We start from the raw sequence: 24,211 nt of genomic DNA, 5'->3' as shown, positions 1-24,211 counted from the left end.
TTCAGTGCTTGAAACACTGTAAAAACAGAACCATACAAACATGATAAATCTATGTCAAAAGTAGGGGAGGCGGATTTTAAGTACATGGACTATATTTTACTGAAAAGATTTTTTTTCTCTTCCTGCCTCTTCCCTTGACACTTGCCCTTTGCCCTCTCCAGATAGGAGTGTGTTCACCAATCACATCATGTTCTTCAAAGCCCAGAGTTCTCCTACAAGTGCCCTGTATCAATCCTCAACACTCCTAGCCCACTTAAGGCCAGTTACTCTTCCATTGAGATTCAGGACAGGTAATCCTTCTCCCCAACGAAGCCTTTCCTTTCCTTACTAAACCCGCAGGGAGTCACTTTTTATAGAATTCAACATTACCTGAACTCATATTACCTATCAGTGACACTGAACACTGAGGATCGCTTCTTAGAACCTTGCACTTTTTAAATTCCATGACATCTTTCTCCAGATCATTTCCTTACTTCTCAGGTGTTTCTTAGGTTCCTCTATCTTCTCTCTGTCCCTGAGATCTCATACTCAGTCCTCTATTTACTCTGCATACCCTGAGTTGGTGTTGTCCTTTTCCATCACCTACTACACAGCAATAATTCTCAAGTCCTCTTCAGGTCCAAACTCCAACTTAACCCCTAACATACAATCTGTGGTATGTTCCGTCAAATCAACATTCATCCCCTTTTCTGGAAAACCACATTCCACCTCTACCACCTCCCAGCTTCTGCCTTAGATCAGACTGTCAACCCTCATCTAGCCCATTGTTTCTAACAATCTTCTAACTGAACTCATGCCTCCAGTCTCGTCTTTTCTCAAATACTCCCTCCACCCTCAGTCTTTCTTATATACCGCAGTCCAGAATAACAGATTCTAATGTTTTTGGTTGGCAAGTCATTTCATCAGAGGATAATGTCCCAATTCTTGATTCTTTTAGCATGTTTTATATACATACATACATAAATAAACACACACACGATAAACTTATTTTACAATTTTAGTTTCATTTTTTCACATTTCAAATACATCTCCAATTAAGTCTCCTTTTTCTCCATTTTTTTCCCCTCCTTTAAGTGGAGTCACTACAAATGGCCATTTTCCAGCACCACTTGTCGTCGCATTACAAAGCCTTTCTGTCCACTAATAACCTATTTCAAAGGAGTGTGAACTCTTTCAAAAAACTCAAAAATTTTAAACATCAGTTGTTTAGTTTATTTCACAGTTAGTATTTTTTGAGTGTTTCCTGCCAAATAGTTTAAATTTTTAAAAGGAAGAGAGTTTTAGGTGTGACAGTGGGAACGTAAGTATTGAGGTACACATAACTCCTAGTAGCACACATCACACGAAAGCCATGAGGAGATGCTCTGTAGTCATTATGAACGAAAATGTATCACTTGGATCTTTTTTGCCCACACTAACCCTCTTTTAATATATCTTTCTTACCTTTCACTTTTGCAGTAAGCATTTCTGCAGCATTCTGAAGATCAACAGAATTGAGGTTCTGATGTTTATTCATTACAGACTTTAAAACACGGAGAAGTTCGTCCAGACGTATATGAATGACTTCTTTAAAACAGTCTTAAAAAGGAAAAACATTTTTAAAACTTGTTTCCAAAATCAAGTTTCAGGAATCTAACCTATGAAAGATTATTTTGAAGCACATTTCAAAATAGAAGCAATGATTTCACAATTTTTGCCTACTATATATTCACTTCTATTTTTACCATTGCAATTATGTACAATTATAAATGTATATATAACCTTCAAAAATATCTTTAATCATTTTAATTGATTAAAGATTTCAAAGGCACTCACAGTTATGATCAATTTAGCAGTACCTTTTACAGTTTTCTCAGTCTAAATATGTTCTCCACATTTCCCTTGCAGCAACTTTATAAGGTAAGTTTTTCTTTCTTATAGTTTTTATTCTACTATACTTTTTCATATATATGGTAATAAACCCCTACAATGTCTGACATATTAACCAATATTCAAGAACACTTACTTAGTAAGTTTCCACATTAGAATTAATTCTTTAATGAATTATAAGATATTAGAAATTAGCAAGTCAGATATATGACAAAAATGCATAGACCTTTACATAGTTCAATTAATTTTTGTGCTTTTGAGAAAAACTGAATTAGTTTCCAATGATGAGATTTAGGGGCTCATTACAAAAGTTCCAGATTTCTGCTTATCCTTAAAAAAATCAAAATCTGGTTATACCATCCTCCTTGGCCTCAAGGAGCTAGAACAAAGCAGCACTGCTCTCTTAACTGTACATTCTTTCCTAGTCCCCACTGGGTTCCCCCAGCCTACCTACTCCACTCATTTACACCAACTCTGGTCCGAGGGATACAGACAGCATTTTATAACCCCTGGAAATAAGGTGACCAGGTAATCTATAATTCAAAGTAGAACACTCTAGCCAGTAATAAGAGGGGTGCTACTCCTAATCATAACAGCACTTACAGGCGTATTCCTGGATCACCATCCCAGGCAAACCAGAAAGCAAAATCACCCCAACCTTTAAAACTCCTGAAGTAATCCTCAAAAGTATGAAAGACAACTACTTTAAACACAATACTCTGAAGTAATTTTCCTTTCTGTAACCTTACATAGATAGCACTAGTGCTTAATAATAGTTAACATTTATTAAGTGCGTCCTATGTGCTTTTACTAGCTAAAAGTACTTAAAGGGTGTTATCTTCCTTTAACTTTCACATCAGTCTTATTAGGTGGATAATTTCAAAATCTCCATTGTAAAGATGAAAAAACAGGCACATCTAAGTTCACCAAGTTACTAAACTGTGGAGCCAGAATTTAAACCCAGGGAGCATAATTCTAGAAGTTATGCTCTTATGTTATACTGCCTCCCTATTGAAATTGCTTAAAAAACAAACAAAAACCATTTTTAAATAGTACCATTTTATAATAATAAAATTAATGTTTCCAGAAATGTTAAAAGATGATCACTAGAAAGAAAAACTATCTCTATAGGATAAAAAAAAAAAAAAAACCTTACCATTGTCCATCAAATATTCTATTCATTAACAGCATAATCAAGAGAAAGAGATACGTAGGATAAGAGGAGCAGGCAAGGTTGGAAGCTGTGTATATTGGAACAATGAGTATTCCAGGAAGAGGCACAGAAAAATAGTTCAAGTAGTGATGGAAGCGGAGAGAATAGAGTGCCTTGAGGAGAATCTGACTCATTCAACCAACAAGTTTTAATGATAGGGAAAAAAAAATACAGGGGACTAGCTGCTGGCCTAAGTAGCCTTGGAAATGAGTGGTATCTATAAGACTACAAGCAAAGAAAACGCACATAAATACTGTGCTCTAGTTGGTAAAGTGTTTTCCATGAGGGTTCAGGTTAATTCTGATACTGTATACTGGAACTAAACAATTGAGTACATGGATAGTGGATGGTAAGAGCCAGTTATCTCCCTGTGGAGTGGAAACTTACAAATAAGCTAGGGGAGGAGGCAATAATGATACATGTGGGGATAGATTTTAGTTCCATACTTCAGTAAGAAATCATGTTTAGCCTAATGTAGATATAGGTAGCTATATATCTAAGTATTTATAGATATATGTGTATATACAGGTTCCTATACACACATATATTTCTTTTCTCTGTCAGTTGAGAGGGCCTAAAAGCAATGACAGCCAAGTAACAATGAGCACACCTGGCCCCCAGATGTTGGTTTCTAATACCTTCTCCAATAAAAGGAACCAGGGCTCCTCAGGGAAATGGCTGATTCTAGGACTGGGGAAGGAAACATACAAGATGAATTAGGAGCATCTTGTAGTATCAGAAGGTAAGAGTTTCGCTTTGTTTAAAAAAACTAAACCCTCACATTGAAGAGGGTATGCCAAGGGTGCACAGGAGCCAAGAGCTCCCAATGGCCAAAGGTGGAACAATTTGAGCAAGAAATAAATAAAGTAGTATTGGGTTATAATGCAAAGTATAAAGTAAATATCCATGAGTCCATACTGATACAAATAAATGATGGAATAAATAGATGGAGAACAGACAATCTCTTGTATAGAAGAATTCCAAATAATTTCTAGATATTTTGTCCTTGAGGTGGAAGCATGTGCGTAGTGACTTCCTTCCAAAGACTACAGTATAGAAGGGGGGACAAAAAGAATTACAGTAGAGAAACTTGACAACTACTACTTACACAGGTGATCAAGATCAGCCTCAACAGTGATAAATCATTTTCACAGTGAGTACTTTCGATATGATGTGATAAAAATGGCACTTTACATCTGTTACCTTCCTACCAATGGTCCACAATCCCAGTCTTAATCATGAAAAAATGTCAGACAAATTATACAAGGTACATCCTACAAAATACCTAGCCAATACTCCTTAAAACTGTCAACATCATCAAAAATGAGGAAAGTTTGAGAAACTATCACAACAAAGGAGGGCATAAGGAGACATGACAATTAAATATAATACGATAGGATCCTGGAAGAGAAAAGGGACATTAGGGACAATTTATGGAAATCTAAATAAACTATGGACTTTCATTAATAATGTATCATTATTATCAAATATTGATTCATTAACTACTGTACGATACTAATGTTAAAATGTTAATAGAGGAAATTGGGTATAGAAGTATATGGGAACACTCTATACTATCTTCTCAATTTTTCTGTAAATTTAAAACTGTTCTAAAAATAAAGTCTATTTAAAAAATGAAATACAAACGCGCAAAAGATTTTAGAAGTTTTATGTACTATTGAAAATTTCCCCATAAATATGTACTATTTTTATAGTTAAAAATTAATTTATGTATTTTTAATGCACAGGAAAACGTGAACATGCAGTTATCTGTATAATAATTAAGTTATTACCTTAATTAAATAAATGATCAATATCTATTTTGTCTGTTTTATAATGGTGGGTGTTCAGTTATTAGGTTGGTGCAAAAGTATTGTGGTTTAATAGGTTAAAAATAATTGCAGGGCCGGCCCGGTGGCTCAGGCGGTTAGAGCTCCATGCTTCTAACTCCAAAGGCTGCTGGTTCGATTCCCACCTGGGCCAGTGGGACTCTCAACCACAAGGTTGCCAGTTCAATTCCTATAAGGGATGGTGGGCTGCGCCCCCTGCAACTAGCAACGACAACTGGACCTGGAGCTGAGCTGTGCCCTCCACAACTAAGATTGAAAGGACAACAACTTGACTTGGAAAAAAGTCCTGGAGGTACACACTGTTCCCCAATAAAGTCCTGTTCCCTTCCCGTATAAAAATCTTTAAAAAATAATAGTAATAATTGAAAAAACCACAATTACATTTGCACCAACTTAACAGTGTCCTTAGTTGAAGCAATATAGCTTAGTGGTTGGTTAAAAGTGTAGCCTCTAGAACCAGATTGCCTAAATCTGAATTCCAATTCCATGGCTGAGAGACATGGGGCAAGTTACTTAACCTCTCTGTACCTTAGTTTCCTCACCTTTAAAGAGAAGATAAAGATAGCTACTTCACAGGGCTGTTGGATTAAATGAGTTAAAAAACATACTGTACTCACAATACTTTATGTGAGTGGCTGGAACATAGTAATACCTCAATAAATGTTTGCAGCTATTCTTATTATTAGTTTACGCAGTAGTAGAAACAGGTTAATAACACAGGTAAGGTCTAAAATGGAACCTGGTAGCTTCAAAAAAACCTTCTGAAAATATAAAATTTGACTAGTTGCAAGAAATAACAATGTATTTTTTTTCCCAGTTTTGAATTGCAAAGTCTATTCTTTGTTTGGCCTATAACTAAAACAAGGTAGTTTATGGCAATACTTCTACCAACTTATCAAAACCAAGGTTGAGTGATTACCCAGTGTTACAGTTGGTATTGTACTCTTTTTGAAACCTACCTTAGTCTTAAAATAGAAGAGAAAGGAAAGCCAGTCATTTCTATCCACTACTCTGATGTTCACAATAAAATCTATAGAAATTAATATACTTTGGGAAACTGAGAATCCTTTGCCTTATTTTCAGGTCTCAGGCCAAAAGCACTTGATTTTTGAGTGTCAACAACAACCATTAATATTCAAAATTAGTGTTGGGTATTAAGCAAGAACTACAAAACACTAATGGCTTAAATGCCTAAATAAACCAAAGTAATAGATTCTGGTCTTCTCAGAGTCAAGGAGATTAAATATATTGAAATGAATATATTTTAAAATTATTAAATGTTTTTCAATTTTCTTAGTTGTAATTTCTAACAGTAAATAGTAATAGATATAGTCCACATAAACAAAACCTCTTTAGGATCCTCAATGATTTTTTATAGTATAAGGGGTCCCAAGAATCTCTGCTATGGTTATTCTGAAAAATCACTGCAAAACATTCCAATAACTATCAGCATAAATGTTTTACCAACTTAAAATTCTTTTTTCCTACAAAGAAGACCTTATAAACACATACTGAAGTTGTTCCAAATCAAAATGCTGAAAAAAGTAACTGAGTTATTCAGCAAGAAATTTCAGAAGAACCTCAAATTACCCTATAATTAATTCCAATTTCCTGTGATTGAACACACTTCTAAAGCCTATAAATCAACAGAAATGAACGTGACAACTAAATAAAAAAATGTTAATTATAAAGATTCATAAATTTTCTAATTTTTGAATAGAAGAGTCACCTACTAGCACATCACTATATCCTGATAGGATTTCAGCTAGGACTTCATAAATTATTGTAAGCCCTTAATTACATTTTATAAGTGCTAAAAAATACTCCATTTTTACCAAATGCTCTTTTCCCTTATAAAAGAATAAAGCTACTTCAAACTCTTCGTATGAGGCAAAAAGTCTCAAGCTGAAAGTAACTTTTGAGAAAAGTTTTAAGGAGTTTAAGCAACTCCTTCACCACAGGAAAAAGTCTTCCCACCCCACTCCCCCCAAACAGAAGCAGCAGTGAGCAAAGCACATGAGGCAGTAACTATTCTTCCCCAATACAGAAGAAAGGTGAAGTGGTTGATTGGTGTGGTGGAAAACAATAGATTTAGATCAAGAAACCTGGCTTCCAATGCTTGATCTGCCACACACTTCCTTGAAATGACGATGACTGTATACAAAACTCTTAGCTTCTCTGATCTCAGATTCATCATCAAAAAAATGGAATTAATAAGAACATCTAGCTATCTTAAAAGGTTGTGACTATCAAATAAATTAACAGAAATAAAACTGCTTTATAGTCTAAATATATAAAGTTATTGTTACTGTTAAATCTGTAAGTCATTCAAACTAAATACCTTTGAAAACTGATTTGTCTCACATACAATTACATTCAATAACAAATATAGCAGGGTCGCACAATAATTCGGCTAATGAAAAACAGACATTAAAATTAAGTTTCAATTTCATTTTGTATATAAAAATCTAAATTAGTAAATTACTTGGAAATAAAATTATAATTAAAGATACTTTATAAAAATATTTCTATACCTATGAAGTTACGTTACAATATTTAATTCAGTAATATAACTAAATACAAGATAATTTTTAAACTTTATAGCGGCCACATTGTAAATGTAATAAAATTTAATTTACACTACACAAAGTTTTTATATATACAAATAATATTCAACCAAAATCTTAACAGTAGTTATCTACAACAGTAAAACTCCTGTATCCCAATGTTTGTTTGTTCATCTACTATCCCAGTAATATGGTAATCTGAATTTTAATTTATTGTTTCACTCATTTGTACCATTTATTTTCTGCTTCATTCAGCTTATCAAGTGAAAACAGATTAGCCAGCTCCACTTTTTGGTTCTCATACATTAACACAATACCACAGTGTTTATATTGCAAACACTTCATGGAAATGCTTAAGTAAATAAATGAAAAAAATCCATGGTGTTTTCCTTGATTTAAAAAAAAAAACACACACAAAAAAAAACCTGACAATTTTTAAAACAGTCTTGTTAATTCAGCTTAACCTCTATGGGAAAGCAATGAAAACAACAAGGAGGAAAAAAAGTTTCAGAACTTATCACTAGGAAACTCCCTTTTTTTTCTTTCTTTTCTTCCTTTTTCTTTTTTTTTCTTTCTTTTTTTTGCTGTAACGACTTCTGAATTTACAGGATAAAAGTAAAGCATGAATAGCAGCTTTCTTTACCCAGCCACTTGGGGAGTGTAAAAATAATAGCTGACATTTTAAAACACTTCTTCCATGAGCTTTACATTTATGAACTCATTTAATCTTCACAACCCAATGATGTAGGTGCTATTAACTCGTTTTAACAGATGAAGAAACTGAGGAAACAAAAATAAGTAACTTGCCCAGGGGCCAAATGATTCCTTGTTAGATGTTCCGGCTCCAGAATTTAGGCTTTTAATCACTATGACATATCAACATGGTTTAAGAAGTTATAATTTAATGATAGTACTCTACAATTTGTGATTTAATAGGCTTTCGCTTCCAATTGAATATGCCGGTTAACTATTTTAAGTGCTGTTAAATTATGTAAACCATTCTAGGCAAGTACAGAAGAGGAAAGCAATAGCCTAAGAGCTGGCGCATGTGTAATAAATGAGCTACCTGTATTTCATACCTCATTCCTCAGATTCATTTCATACCTTTTAGGCACCTATTAGCATTCACGTTAACCTATCCTAAGTGATGTCCATTAGAAATCACTTTTAGAGAGGTTTACTTCTAAAAGAACACAGCAGGAGGGCATATCTGAGACTCACAACCTACGGTTTCTAGTATTTCACAAAATTTCTTGCCCATTAGAAAGGCTAAAAGTAACAGTCATCAATAGTCAAATTAACACCTATCGAGATCTGTCTGAAATCAATTTATATATCCTCCTGTACATTAACCCTGGATTGGGTTAATCCGTAAAATAGTATTTCAATTAAGACCTTGAACATTTTTGCAGAACTTCCCTCTCACAACAGAACATATTACTTAATGGTATTAAACATTTTATTTAACTCCTTCATTTAACATTTTATTCAACTCATTAAACATTTTATTCAACTCCTTTATTTAACATTTAACTTCTTCTGTTCAATAAAATTTACTTTAGAAAGTTAATATTCCTCTTCTAATTACAGTTCTGTCAATTTTAGGACCTAGAATTCATCTGAAGCTTCTTATGACAGAGTTATGTTTTTACAAAATAATAGTGATACTCTTAAATTAGAAAGCACTTTTAAAAATTAGAAAACTTTATCTGAAACTGAAGATAAAAGTTTTATTTATCATTCTTTCTAGCCTGTTTAAAAAACAAAGTAGAAAAACAAGACACCATTGTCACAATAGTAAATTTTTATTAAAATACATTTTTAAAAGTGTCATATAATCAACAAGCTACAAGAAGTCTTAGACTAACTGTTGATTTTCCCTCGAATATGGCAATGGACACTTCCAAGTACTGAATACCAAAAAAATTATTCTTTCTGTCCTATTCTTTCTAGCCCAATTATAAAGTCTTGCACTTTCCAAATTCCCAAATTTTGAGCTTCCTTGTGTGGTGTTCTACTTGGGAATGAGGAGGTATGTCACAAAGACAGAGGTTAAGATTATTGTATAAACTACAAGAACATTTATGAATCTGTTCTTTGGAATTCAGAACATTATTTCTCAGGGGGGCAACCATAAACTTGAATTGGCACTTATACTGCACATGTATTAATCTGTGTTATATTTCAACACAGAGAACGTGTATATAATTGAGTGCTTTTAGCATTTTAATATAAGATGCAATATTTACCCCCATAATTATTCATAATGCACCTTAATAACACTGGATAGATCTAAACTTCAATTTCACATCTGCTACTTATATAAACGACTATAGGATAACCTCCTCCTGTAAATAAGTGGATAGAGTTAACAAACTCTGTCACTTACTATCAAAGCAAGTGTTTTTCCAGTCTAATCTCCCACATCAAGCTCTCCATTTTTATTTGTTAATAAAAACACTAGAGGCAAACTGCATACATATCTTAACTCTGTTAAGGGGCACAGAGCTCTTTGGCAGGCACTTGTTTTCTCTAATCAGCTCCTCAACAACTATCACAATGTAAGTTTTACATTCTCACTTGGCAAAGTTTCATAAATATCACACTTAGGATAGTTATCATAAAACTCACATTTAAAATCCTATAGACTGGTGGGAGGTAGCCTCTAAAATGCATTTAGAGGTATCCTCTAAAATGCATTATGTAGTTTGGAAACAACTACCGTGTTTCCCGAAAATAAGACCTAGCCGGACCATCAGCTCTCATGCATCTTTTGGGGTAAAAATTAATATAAGACCCAGTCTTATATTATATTATATATTATATAAGACCCGGTCTTATTTATAGTAATATAAGACCGGGTCTTATATTAATTTTTGCCCCAAAAGACGCATGAGAGCTGATGGTCCGGCAAGGTCTTATTTTCGAGGAAACACAGTAGCTGTCTGCTTCAGCTCTGAACTATCAACATTCAGAACAGTGTAGAAATTCCACTGTGATTCAAATTTTGAATTATAGAATTATAAAACTGACAGCATCATTAACAAATTAAATGATTTAAACTAGTCAGTAGCAGACCTAGGCCTAGAATCTAAATCACGAGATTGTCTTTCCAGAGCTCTTTCTGTCACGCCTTACTTCCAATTTAACCAAATTGTGTAACCTGGCTGGAAACTGATCTGCTCGCTCAAATCAATGAAGGGCATGAAAGTTACACACTCCAAAGGCAGCTTAAGGAAGGGAGTCCAAATAGACTTCAAGAGTTCTTATTCCTAGGTAAAATGTTCCTAAATTTGCTCCCATATCAACTTTTTCTAGTTTTCCTTTTAATGCTACACAAATCAAAAATATTTATAGCTCAAAAATTTATCTCAATTTCTCGATTGATAAAGGCCAAATGTCTATACCAGGACTTTCCAATAGAAATTTCTGCATCAATGGAAATTTTCATATCTTCATGTAGCCACTAGCCACATGTGGCTAATAAGCATTTGAAATGTGCAACTGAGAAGCTGAATTTTTAATTTTAATTAATTTAAATTGTAACACGTCTAGAGGCTAACATGTTGGATAGCACAGATCTAGATAATCCCCAGTGAAAACAGAATTAGCTAATGAAATCACAAAAACTGAGTGATTTTGCAGTATTTTTAGAGTACCTGCGATGTGAAGCAGGTGACACAGCATGGAAAGAACACACCATTCTGCATTCATGACCTCTGGGTTACAAATAAAATCATTTATCAGCAGTAGGGGCAGATGAAATCAGAGTCTAAATTATACGCACAATTCATCTGTGAATGGGACTAAACGTACCTGCCTTTGTGGGGACTGTGTGATTTAGTACTGTTAGCATTAAGAGTACTTTGTGAAACATAAAGCCTAGGCTCAACAATATGACTGAATACCAGAAGCAACTGGTCAAGTGATTTTGCACGTCACTGCCTCATGACAGGTAAAGTAAACAAAGAAAATGATATTCAAATTACACCAAAAGGTGACTGAAGTGTATGCCTGCATTCTATATTCTTAACAGCTAACTATTTAGCTTTTTGACAGACAACTGACATGAATTAAAAGTCCATCAACAATGCCAAAAATCCGGCATCCTTTCTCTTCAGGAGGCAAAAGACAAAATATTGGCAAGGCCACTGACAACATACTGACAAGGCTCCCTCACTGCAAAAGAAAAACAATGAAACAGCTCTTTGCTGTCTGGCCACAGTCTACAACAGTGGTGGGACTAAAGAACAGCAAAGCCAGGGATATTTCTCAATACCTAGAAGACAAAAGCATGGCCTATGTCTAGTCTTTAGAAACATATAATAATACCACCTTAAGTAGTTACAGAATTTTAAACTTTTTACCTGTTTTCCTGAAGACTGTATCTCATGTGATTCTTGTAATAATTCTATTAAGTAAATAAGGAATAGTCTGATACTCTAGCAAGCTGAAAATTATGACCAATATTAAATACAAGCATATTACTATTATGTGGCATTTCTTATCTATAATGAGGTTAATTTATGTTTATACATACTCCCTTGTTTAAGGAAAACAAACAAAAAAGGTTCTATCAACTCAAATAAACTAAATAGTGTATTTCTAAATTTTCATAACAATGATCCAAAGACAGAGAAAACAAATTCTTGTCAAATCCAAGATTTATTCCAAGAGGGAATACATATATCTTTTTAATTATGATTAAAGAACCAAGAATTAAAACCAGTCCAAAGGTAAAGAATGAAAATTCACTGGCCACTGCTTACTAATGAGAGTTGGTTATCTAAAAGATGGTTTTTACATTTTTAAAATTTACCAGCCATAAATAGCAAGCTTTTTTATTAATAGCAATACAATCGAATATTTAAATTTTGAAATATGGGTTTTCTTATTAAAAGGATAATATCCTTACAGACTTTTAATATTAAATTTCCATGAAAAATATATTTCCATATACATACTTTTACCTCAAGGGGTAGTCTCCTTTGGCTATCTTGTACGTATTATCATTTTTTCCTTTTATTACTTAGGATCAGCTCTCAATCCTCTTGCTTTCTAATCTCTCAATTGTCTACTCATAAATTGAAAACCATGTAAAACATTAAACACACACACACAGTTTAACGGGGCTTATGTGACTGTTGTTTTAAGGTAAATTCAAATATGAAAATTGTGAAGCTACAATTCAAGTTCACTTACTTTGGGCATTTCAAACTGAAAATTAGAGTTAGGCTAGAAGAACTCTTAAAAAGCATCATTTAATACATGATATGGTTTTAGTTTCTGTTTTTCAGAACACACATCAGAAAATTAATATTTAACTGATATATACAGAAAATATTTCTCGGATTCTTACAAATGTCTACAAAACCCCAGAAGGTCTAATATAAGTAACATGAGGTATCTTCATTTTCCACATCCTGACATACCATTATGAATATAGAAATGAACTAATACTTATCACAAAAGAATAAGAGCTGTATCTTCATTATCATTGCCATCAAATTTGGATATAAAAGAGACACTAAAAGTTGAAAAACTTAGTTACTAAGAGCAAGTCAGGGAATACAGATGTCCTCTTTACATCAGAGGAATCAAGTCTTGTGCTCCATTATCCATATCTAACTAAACAGAGAATAAATTGTAATTATCCCTTAACTCAGGCGTGTCCAAACTTTTTTCAACGGTTTTCACCAAGGGCCATATGCGGTAAAATACACAAACACCCGGGCCACTCACTCGAGTGAGTATTGCCTCATCTGGTTTATTTAAGTAAACTAAATATATTTTTGGAATTTGCTGCGGGCCAATAAACAATGGATCACCGCTGCAGTTAGCCCGCGGGCCGCAGTTTGGACACTCCTGCCTTAACTGAACAAGCAAATTGAAGAACAGCAAAACAGAATTAAGTTAGACTTTTAAGCAAAAAAAATTCACTCAAATGCAGTGGTTTTAGATTAGGTTTTAGGAACAATATAGAAAACTGAATCCCAGCAGAAGTCTCAACAATTTGAACTATAAACATTAGTCTGCTTATTAAACATGAATCAATGCACTGTGTTACCATGAACAAGAAAGTTTAAATTCCAATGATTTAAAACTTTCCTATGTCAAATGGGACCAACTGCTGAGAACCAAAGACTGATTTTCAAGTTTTTTGTATTCTTGTTCTTTCACACTTACCAAAGTTTCTGTAATGTATTGCACTGTGTCTGATTATAAAATAGTTTACGCTGTAAACATCAAAAATTGGGGATAAAAAGCCACAAAATAACTACTACAGAATATCCTGTTCCTACCACTGTGTACACATTTCTCTATCACTAGGCTGGCATTCAAAATTTTACAAACTATCCAATAAAAATGCTAAGAGAAAATAGAGGACAAACCTGAAAGAATAGCTTCTTTCAAATATAATAGCATATGGGAGAACTTCCTGATATCATTCACCAACTCCTTGATGTAATCCGGATCAAAAATGGAGTTGGAACTTAAAGACTTGAGCCCCATTTCAGAAGTTGTAACATCAGTAGAGAGCTGGCCTGATGACAAAACACGTTTTTTCTTTGTCTTTTTCTGTTTGTGAGCAATCATCCTTTCATATAACAGTCAGAAAAACAGAAATCCTTAAGGGGGGGGGGGTTGAGAAAAAAAAAAGAGAAACACAAATACTACATCAACCAGGGGAAACATTCGACTAGGTTTTCACAAATAGCCAGCCCATAGCCCACCTCAGTATTCTATTAAAAACAACCACAACAACAAAAACTGTACTATATTACTAAGTACCAGTAATCTTGACAACTCTATGATATACAAACTACTAGTCTCTTCATAAGTTAAAGAACCTGAGATTTGGAGGTTAAATAATTTGTCTAAACTCTTAGCTGATAAATGATGAACTGGATACTTAAATCAGATCTGCCTTGTCACCAAAATCCATGCCCTTAACTCCTAGGGTACAGAAATTTTTTTAATTTGTGAAAGTTTTCCTGAAACGTCACTTAGTAGAAGGACATAATCTCCCTCAATGACATCACCTTCAAAAATAAAGATGAAATATGAGCTTTGAAAAAAGAAAGACCTGTTTGCAAAATGCCCCTCCATCACTTACTGTGTGTAACCTGACAAGCTGTTCATCTTTATTTTGGTGTGCTCATTTATAAAACAGGAATAACATCCTGACATCTACCTCATGAGATGACAGTAAGCATTAAAAGAGACAATGGTATAGAAGTTTCCATCCAGCCCATAAAAGAGGTTCAATTACAGTTAGTTCTCAATAATGCATACACATACATACATACACGTACATACACGTACACACACACTTACACACACACATACACACAATCTGGGTTATCAAATTTGAGCAAGAATTTTTATTTGTTGAAAACAAGTTCTAAGGGTGTGTCCACTAATCTGACACACCCTGATTGGTCAAATAAATGTATGATCATCGGGGCAATATTTTTGATAATTTCAGGATGGTATAGTAAAAACACAATCTTTTGGAATGAGATTTAGTTTTGAATCCTTGCTGAATACTTTCTGAATGTGTGACCTGTACACTTTGCTTACAGGCTATCTGAGGACTGAAAGGAAACACAAAATTAAAAGACTTCAGATATTAAAACACCTAATCCTGGCACATAGTTGGAACTCAAAAAAAAATCTTAGTTTGTTTCTGTTTCATTCTTATATTTTACCTTTCCAGAATAAAAAGTCCTAATTTTGTTTGTTACTATTGGAATCAAAAAGGAAATGACTGGTGGAATTAAATTAGCTCAAGCATCATCATTAAAACATTTTCCAAATATTTTATCTTGAATATTTGGATAATTTCAAAATGGTAGAATTACTAAGGGCTTCCACAGAATTTACAGTAGTAAATTTTATGTACTACTTATTTTCAGGTCATGTGTAAAATATATTTTGTATCATTTACTCTTTCCAGTACTTCACCCAACTCTATAGATTTTTTTCTTCCTAATCTACAGGTCTTTCACCTATCCACTCATATCTCTACTACCACACTACGTGAAATTACTATCATTTTTTTGTCTGAGCTACTGTTACTAATTTCCTAATGATCTCTCCACATCATTCCTGTCCCATTCCAAATGTAGTAGTACACTTTTCAAAACATGAATCTCATCATGTCATTTCTCTGCTCAAAACTCTTCCAAAGGGCCAGTGGAAGCGTGCGCTACAAGGCTCAATATGAGATCTGGCTCCTATCTACCTCTGCAATGTCATCTGGAGTCAGGATTCCTACTCAACACTCCTGCCACACACAACTCCTTCTCATTCTTCCAACAATATTTGTTTACTGTGACCCACAGTAGGAAATAATATTGCATCATGGCCAGCATACACATTAGATATGTTATGTCTGTGTGTGGTGTTACGTGTAGGCATGCATAAGACAGAAAACAGATTCCAGCTAAGGAGCCAGGTGATATACTCAGATGATTTCTATCCTATCCCATTTCATTTTTTAAAATGCTGGCTGCAACCCACCAAATTGGTTTCTTACTCATAATGGTTCCATGACCCTACAATTTGTAAAACATTGACTGATTGTCTCAGGGTCCTACCTCTGCGCAGTTCCATTTGCCTGGACTACTTCTTCCTCTCGGTTTACTCATTCTAATCTCAGCTCAAAAAACACTTCCTCAAAGAAATCTTCCTGGACCACTCCTGCCCCGTAACTACCACGACCAAACTAAAGAAGAATTTCCTGTTAGATGCTTTACAGCATCATGTACTTTTCATCACTTCACTTAACCAAAGTTCATATAGATGGTTCATGTCTTCCTATCTAGACTATAAGCTCAAGGATATCAAGGTGACATGTTTGCTACGTAACCACATATTCTCTGTTTACAGCACAACGCATGGCATATGAGGGATGAATACTCAAAACTATTTGCAGAATGAATGAGCTTATAAGTTTATAGTTTTAATTAATGTTTATAGAAAAAAAATGGTTAATTCCAGATTGCTGCAGTGGTTTTAATGGAAAATATAAATGATTTTTAAAAATCTGTCTCTAAAACAGTGTCTTTCAAACACACACACACACACACACCCCAAGCATATAAAGTTGAGTACAGGCAAGATTACATAAAACTGAAATCAAAGTTAGATTTCTATTATTGTTTCTCTAACTCTGATTATTAAATAAGGTGTCCCAATACTTCTCTAATGGCTGTTATAGTTCCTTTATTCAATAATCTTGTTAATCTCAAATTATTTCTAAGAATGTAATTTTTACATTTAAACTAGTTGTAAACTTATCTAACATTGATACTTAAATGCGTAGATAATTTCTAAAATTACAACAATTTTTAAGCTATTATTTATTATAATACCTAAGTCTCCCCAACAACAACAACAAAAAAAAAACAAGTGCCTTGTTTGGGCAGCTCTTTTACAGATCATTAATTGAGAAGACTATTAACCCAACATTTTTGCAGCTTACTTAATAAAGTCACTCTGATTAACTTTGATGGCTTTTAGTTTAATAAATCAGAGAATTGGTCGTTGTCCTGGTAAAAAGATGGTTATAAAAATTAAAGACATATATCACAAGTTCCAAATAAAACAATTCACCTATCTCAGCAAAAATAATTTACTTTAACAAGTGTCAAATTAGTAACCCAAAGCTATAAAAAGTGCTTCCAAAATGCTTAAATATTTTTAGTCAAGACTAAGAAAAATCTGTACACAAGAAACAAAAATGGTGGGGAAAAGAGAAACTAAAAAAGGGTTATTATATTCTACCTATATCAGCAATGAGTAATATACTAATTTGGTTATACATATTTTACTACTATTTATATTTCAAACTGAAAAAAAGAAACATTACAATTGAAAATATTTAAATAGCAAAGTTAATTCAAGCTCTCATAAAATTGAACTATGATAATGAGAAAGTTTTGAAGATATACACTTTCCAAGACCATCCACACTACTGTGTCCCAAATGACCATCCTTTAGTTAGAGGTAACATAAAATGTAGTTTGTAAGAGTTGGCAATTTAATTAAATGAGGCAATAATATGGAAAGCACTAAGCACAGTGCCTAGTTCAAAATGAAGACTCAATAAATGTTAGCCATTACTACTAGCAGTGCTTTATTGTGGGAGATTCTTCTTAAACACAAGTAATGAACAGGATGTGGCTTCATTGCAATATATGTGTAGACTGTGAGCAAGAGATATACCACTAGAATTGCAGAAACTTAACTGACTTCATGGAAACCTACTGAATCTCTTCCAAGTGAAGTTTGAACTGTACAAACAGATTGTTGAACAAAATATTTGTGATACGCTCCTAATTCTCATGCATCTCTTCCACTCCAAACCATCAACATTAAAAAACGTGTTTAATGCACTTCTCAAAGAACTTTGTAGCAAATAGAAAATTACTGTGCAAAACTTTCTCTGTATATTCTAAATTCTAAGCAATATGTGCATTAGAAATATGAACACTAACTTTCTTCTACCCTGGGAATGTGTCTTTTCCAAGACTTAAGTAGCCTGAATTAATGTCCCTGCCCTAAGTACCTCCCCTCCAAATGTATCATTACAGAATTTTCATTTTAGACACTGGGCTGTCTAATTGAAGTGTGAAATTACCCCAAATATTTGTATATAATACTTTCCGCTTTACTGTTTCTACCTCAGGGAAAAAACTGCCAGATATTTCAGAAATCTGCCATTTCAGCACAATTTCTTTTTCCCCCCCCCAACACAATTTCTGATTTGCTGGGAATCTACTTAAAAACCAGAGATCTACAAATCAGAAAAAAATCATCCTGGAGATCTTTAATTATATATTTTTAAAAATCTCCACCCAAAAAAGGACAGGGGCACGTCAAAAGTTTTAGCAATAATATGCAAATAACTGTAATTTCTAAAGAAAGGCATGCATTGCACATACACTTCATTCCTATGCATTTAGAACCCAGCGCGTTTAAAAAAGAGGAAGCTGCCCAACCTCCCACGCCTCCAAAATGTCTAGCATTCCTGGCAGGCAGTGCTCTCCCTTGACCAGCTCAAACTATCCAATGCCCAAGACCACGTTCTCCATCCCAGGATTCAGCAAGAGCGGGGAAATGAAGCAAAAAGGGCCGGCGAGCGTTGACAGTGAGGGCCAAGAGATACCGTCGCGGAGACAGCTGGAGAAAAGGGAAGGGGCGCTCAGGTCCCGCCTTTAGCAGCTAACAGTCCTACCCTCGGAAAAGGTACAAGGCCAATTCCTACTTGAGAAAGAGCAAAAAAAGATCAACATGAAGACACTAGGCTCGTCTCGTCATTCACTAAAGCTCCATTCCACCTTGAAACTTCTCAGACTTGAACTCATGCGTCCAAAAGAAAATTTTAAAAACGAACAAAAAAACACCGTCAAGCCCCAAACACATGCACAGCGGAATTGGCAAAAACCATTGAAACTGAACGAAACACCCCCCTGAGCCCAAAAGACAGACGAGGAGAAGACTGCACCAGGGAAATCCTAAAATATCTCAGGAATGAGACCCAGCTGAAGCGAGGACGGCCGTCAGGGCAGGTGGGAGCGGGAAGGGGTCAGAAGGAAGACCGCACCGAGGGGTCAAGCGCGGAGATTCCGAAGCAAAACCGCCTGGGTTGCAAGCCGCACTCGGTCAATTACTAGTCTACGTATCCCGGCAGGTTTTGAACTTCAGTTTCCCCGTGTGAAAAACGAGGTAAGTAATCTCCGACCTGTGGGGAGGATTAAAGAAACTGAATGTGGGGCGCTCTCAGAACCGGACGCGGACGACGGGATGTGCCGCGCGTTTGTTTTTATTATCACCGTCATCAGCGGCTCAGGGCCACCGTCCGCGCCCTCCCGGTTGCTCCGGCCGAGCCCCTCGCGCCCCTCGCCCGTGTGGGACCCCTCCCGGAAGGACCAGGAGCCCCGAGGACCCCGGCCCAGCTCCCAGCGAAGACCTCAGCTGGCCTCCACCTGGGGCCACCGCGTGCCGCCGGGACCCCGGACCGCAATTCGAGGGAGGCTGCCGCCGGGAGACCCCAGCCGGCTGCCGCAGCCGCCGCCCCACACTCACCGCGGCGCTCCATCCCGCGACCTGCACGCGGACGCCCGCTCTACACTCACGCCCGCCGCCGCCGCCGCCGCCGAGGGCTGGAGCTCGCCCACCCCATCCCCCACGGCCCGCGGACGCCCGGCCGAACCGCCGCCCCGGTAGCTACCGCCAGCACAGCAAGGGCCGCCGCCGCCCCGCCCCATCCCGTCCTCTCTCCTCCCGCCCGGCCTCGCCCCGCCCCCGGGCGCCCAGCCCATTGGCCCGCGCGCCTAGAAGGCGGGGCTCCGCAGCCGGCAGCAGGTGGGGCGGCCGCGGGCTCTCACGCGCAGGAAGCCCGCTGTCAGCGGCACCGGAGCCCGCGGACTGTCCCTAACATCGCAGAACAAGTTAAGACGCCCTGTGTGGCTCGCGGCAGGATAGGCGGAGCGGACCTTAGGAACAAGTCACCTGATGACTACATCTGGCTAGTGGGAGTTTCTCAGGTGGCCAATCCTCATTTCTTATGAGGTGCTTCCTTTGACCACCTTGTACCTCCCTCTCCAATTCCTTTAAGAAAACAAAAACCAAAACAGGACCCCACACAGGTCAAGGGAGACACAGGCCTGGTTCAACTCCTTTTCAGGAGAATGAACTACCTCGAAACCAGCTAACTACTCTGCCTTCTGTAGTTCCACTTAGACCTATGTTACTTTCTTCAACTGCACTCTCAAACTCGCTCAGAATGAGAAAAATGTCTGAGAAAGATGAAAACAATGCTGGGGAAATAAAGTAAATTTGGCCCCTCAGGTGCTCCTTGGAAAAGAGAAGCATGAAAATGCTCCGCTCCTTGGTTACTTTAGCTCCACACTGAATTTTTCAGACTTAACTTACGCAAACTTACCCACCTCACCCCCCAAATCCTAAACACAACAGTACCAAGACATGCATGCCACAGATACTCAGGAAACCTCAAAACCACTTTCCTTCTAACTACACTTAAAAAGGAAAATGAACCATGGATTCTCACCATGAAAACTGATGATGCCCTGGGCTGAAAACAATTATTAAGAGGAGACATCAGGAGTTCCCAGACCAAGGGGGGGTGGGAGGCGAGTGCAGTGCAACCCTGATTAAATCACAAATAAGGTTTGGGGGAAGAAATATGAGAGAGCCATTCAACCTCAAACAGCCCCTTATGTCTATTTTAAAATATATTATTTTGTGCTACCTTATCTCCTATTTCCCTTAGTAAAGAGGACTGTGTTCCTTATTAAGTGGAACTCACAGCGTCACCGACAATGTCTTGAACAAGGTTCTGATGGGAGAAAGGGTATTTGGCGTGGAGGTAGTGGTATGACAAGAGACTGAAAGGAGCACACAGCAGGGAGGGAGACAAAAAGCAGTGAAAAAGAGACAGAGATGTGACAAGGTGAGAAACAATTGTGGAGAGGCGAAAAAGACAGAGAGAAGAGGAAGACCAAGAAAGATGCAGAGACACGTGGAGGCAGAGAAAGAGAAAATAAAATAAGATGGAGACAGAATAAGTTAAGATAAGAGACACAGAGAAGACAGAGAGACTGCCCACTGACAGAGAAAGGGAAAGGGGATACCTCTCACATACGGTTCTAGGGAAGTGAAGCCAATTAGGCCCCTAGGTTGTTACCTGAAGGGAAAAAAAAAAATATATATATATATATATATATATGAGAACCCCAGGCTCCTTTATTACCTAGGCTCTATAATTATTTTGCAGACTTAATTTTTAAAAACTTATCCATTAAGCCTTAAACCTAAATGTATTAAGATCAAAAGCACTAGAGATGCTGAAGATACCTGACATCCAAATGTTCCTGTTTGGAGAGAATGATGTGCCATGGACGCTCATCATGAAAACCACTGATGACTAAACTGAAGGACACCAATGGAAGAGAAGAAAAGATTCTGAAGGCCAAGGATGGTAATGGCAAGGCAACTCTCAGGGAGCGCAATAAAGGAAAGTCTGCCCCCTCGGAACTGCTCTGTGTTCATCTCAAGACCCACGAGGATCTACCTCTAAACCATCTCAAAACAGCCAACTATTGTACATAGGACTTGACACAGAGTGGGTCTTCAATGATAATTGATGGTTAAATTACAAGTAAGGTCACCTGAAGGAAATTTTGGACAAGTCTTATAATCCCAATCCTCCTCTTAAATCTTTTAAAAAACATGTTAATTATCTGTTATCTTCTCCATCCTTCTGAGTAAGGAGGATGATGACCTTTGGAAACATTAGAAAAAATGGCAGTTCACTTTTAAATTAAAAGGATTATTTTATTAATCCCCCCACTTGCATTGTTTTAAAGTAATGTTATATCACACATATAAGTTTCAAGTATGAAAAGTACGTTATTGCAACAATACTTTTCTGCAAGTCCAAAATCCTTGGTTTATAATTAAACTGTAAAGTGGTAAAAAAAAAAAAAAAAAAAAAAAAGGAAGAAAAAGTAAATCATCTGTATATTTATTGTAAATGTCCGACAACTTAAAATGTTCAATTAGTTGCCGAAAAACACTTAATGAAGAAACATTTATTTGAGAAGAAACTACTTGCATTTTTACCATTTCACAGTATTAGTGTCTCTAGTATTCTTTCCTTCTCAAAAAGAAATCCGTATCCTTTATAACGTTGCTCTTGAGTCAGCCATTCTGTGAAGCCTCAAGTTACATACTGTTAAAATCTTTTTCACGTGTTCTCTGCAATGTTAACATAGTATTGTTATTTTTGCTAGGTTTCTTCATATTCCCACAGTTGATTCTGTAGTTTAGGTAGTCTACTTTTCATAACAGAAGACTGGTCTAAAAACATCTTACAATGTCCTCAGACATTTTTGGTTGTCAAAACTGGGGAGGAGGTTGTACTGACATCTAGTGGGTAGACGCAAGGGATGCTGCTAAATATCCTACTTGCACAGGAGAGCATCCCCCACCCCTCACACCCCCACCCCTAACAAAGAATTATCTGGCCCAAAATGATCAATAGTGTCAAGGCTGAGAAACCCTGCTCTAGGTCTAATTACCAGTCTATACGCAGTAAGAAGACAGAGGAACATGTTCAATTCCATCAAGGATGCACCCATGTGGGCCATTTTATAGAGCAAACTACACGATTTATTTAACAACTAAATTGCAAGGATAAGATGGGAAGAAAATCTGTAGATTAAAAAAGCCCTAAAATTTTAGATATATCAAGTACAAGAATAAATGAGACCAGACTTGCCCTTCTCCTATACTGTCTTCAGACATTCTACTACAGGTAGCACAGAACCGTGATCCTTGAGAAGGGATCACAAACAAATGAGGTGAACCCTACAATTTCCCCAACTTTCTGTCTGGAGGCACATTCTAGCCCATGGCACAGGAAGGGGGAAGCCAAGCAGCGCGTGGTACTTGTGTTGAGAGACAGAGATTACACTTCAGAGAGACGGGCAGTGAGGGGTGGGAGGCTCGGGTCTGCAGGACAGAGTACCAGAAAGAAAAGAGGAAGACTCCAGAAATTTGCAGAAGCAATTCCTTAATTCTCTTACTGAATATAAAGCTGCACATGTGTAGGGTGAAACTCCACAAGGAGGGGGAAAAGATTTCCAGGGAGCTATAGCAGGACATTTCCCATGGCTCCCACAGGGCTGGGAGACCTCTGAGTTTTCATCAGCCAGAGGAGAGACACCAGTTGAACACTCAAGGAAAGATCCCAGAAAGGCGTGTGTTAGTTAACATCTAATGCAGGCCTAATAAAAATGGCATTCTAGACTCACCCCAATGAAGCTTCAAAACAAGCCTCATTTTGTAAATTTTTTAAAGTTAAAACAAAAGTAATAACAATGTGCTGTGGCATTTACAACATATACAGAAGTAAAATATATGACAATAGCAAAATGTATGGGAGGAGGGAAATGAAAGTATACAATAAGGTTCTTACATTATATGTGAAGTAGCATATTATTTGAAGGTATACTATAATAAGTAAAAATTCATATTAAAGTCTTCAGGGGTACAGTTAGTAAGCCGATAGTGGACAAAAATGGAATTTCAAAAAATTAATCCAAAAGAAGGCAGGATAAGAAGAAAAAGAAATAAAAACAGATGAGACAAAATTAAAAACAAGACATTTATAGAAAATTCTACCCAACAACAGCAGAATACACATTCTTTTCAAGTGCACATAAAATATTCACTAAGCTAAACTGTCTATGGGACCATATAACAAATCTCAATAAATTGAAAAGGATTGAAATCAAACAATGTATATTCTCTGATCCAAGCAAAATTAAATTTGGAATAAATAAAGGTAGTAATTGGGAAATCTCTAAATATTTGTAAATTATAAAATATACTTTTAAATAATCAATGGGTCAAGTTTCCACAAGAGAAATTTGAAAATATTTTGAACTGAATGAAAATGAAAATGCATTTCAAAATGTGTAAGTTACACAGTAAAAGCAGTGGTTAGAAAAATATAGTTTTAGATGCTTTGTTAAAAAGAAAGAAGGGTCTAAAACCAATAAGCTAAGCTTCCACTTTAAGAAGCTAGAAAACCAAGAACAAATTAAACACAAAGTATGTAAAAGGAAGGAAATAATGGTAAGAATAGAAATCAATACATATAAAAAAGACAACAG

The 24,211-nt window shown here is 36.3% G+C and overlaps 1 protein-coding gene across 10 annotated transcripts in view; it reads right to left on the bottom strand.

Moving 5' to 3' along the window:
* Window positions 1-24,211, bottom strand: part of ARHGAP29 (Rho GTPase activating protein 29) — a 73,624-nt gene that overhangs the window by 43,471 nt on the left and 5,942 nt on the right. For 4 of the 10 annotated variants that reach the window (XM_081057415.1, XM_081057418.1, XM_081057421.1 and 1 more), the window contains exons 2-3: window positions 13,892-14,128; window positions 1,444-1,578 (exon numbers count right to left, since the gene is read on the bottom strand). In XM_081057415.1, the coding sequence (XP_080913541.1) occupies window positions 1,444-1,578; window positions 13,892-14,096 (340 nt within the window). In that variant the 5' untranslated portion in view covers window positions 14,097-14,128. Of the gene's footprint in view, window positions 1-1,443; window positions 1,579-13,891; window positions 14,129-19,595; window positions 19,806-24,211 lie in introns of those variants that run through there. The other 6 variants (XM_081057423.1, XM_081057422.1, XM_081057416.1 and 3 more) reach the window with 4 other exon arrangements.

Source organism: Rhinolophus hipposideros (genome assembly GCF_964194185.1).
Source record: "Rhinolophus hipposideros genome assembly, chromosome: 8".
NCBI classification, from domain to species: Eukaryota; Metazoa; Chordata; class Mammalia; order Chiroptera; family Rhinolophidae; genus Rhinolophus; species Rhinolophus hipposideros.
This window is presented reverse-complemented; position numbering and strand designations above follow the sequence as displayed.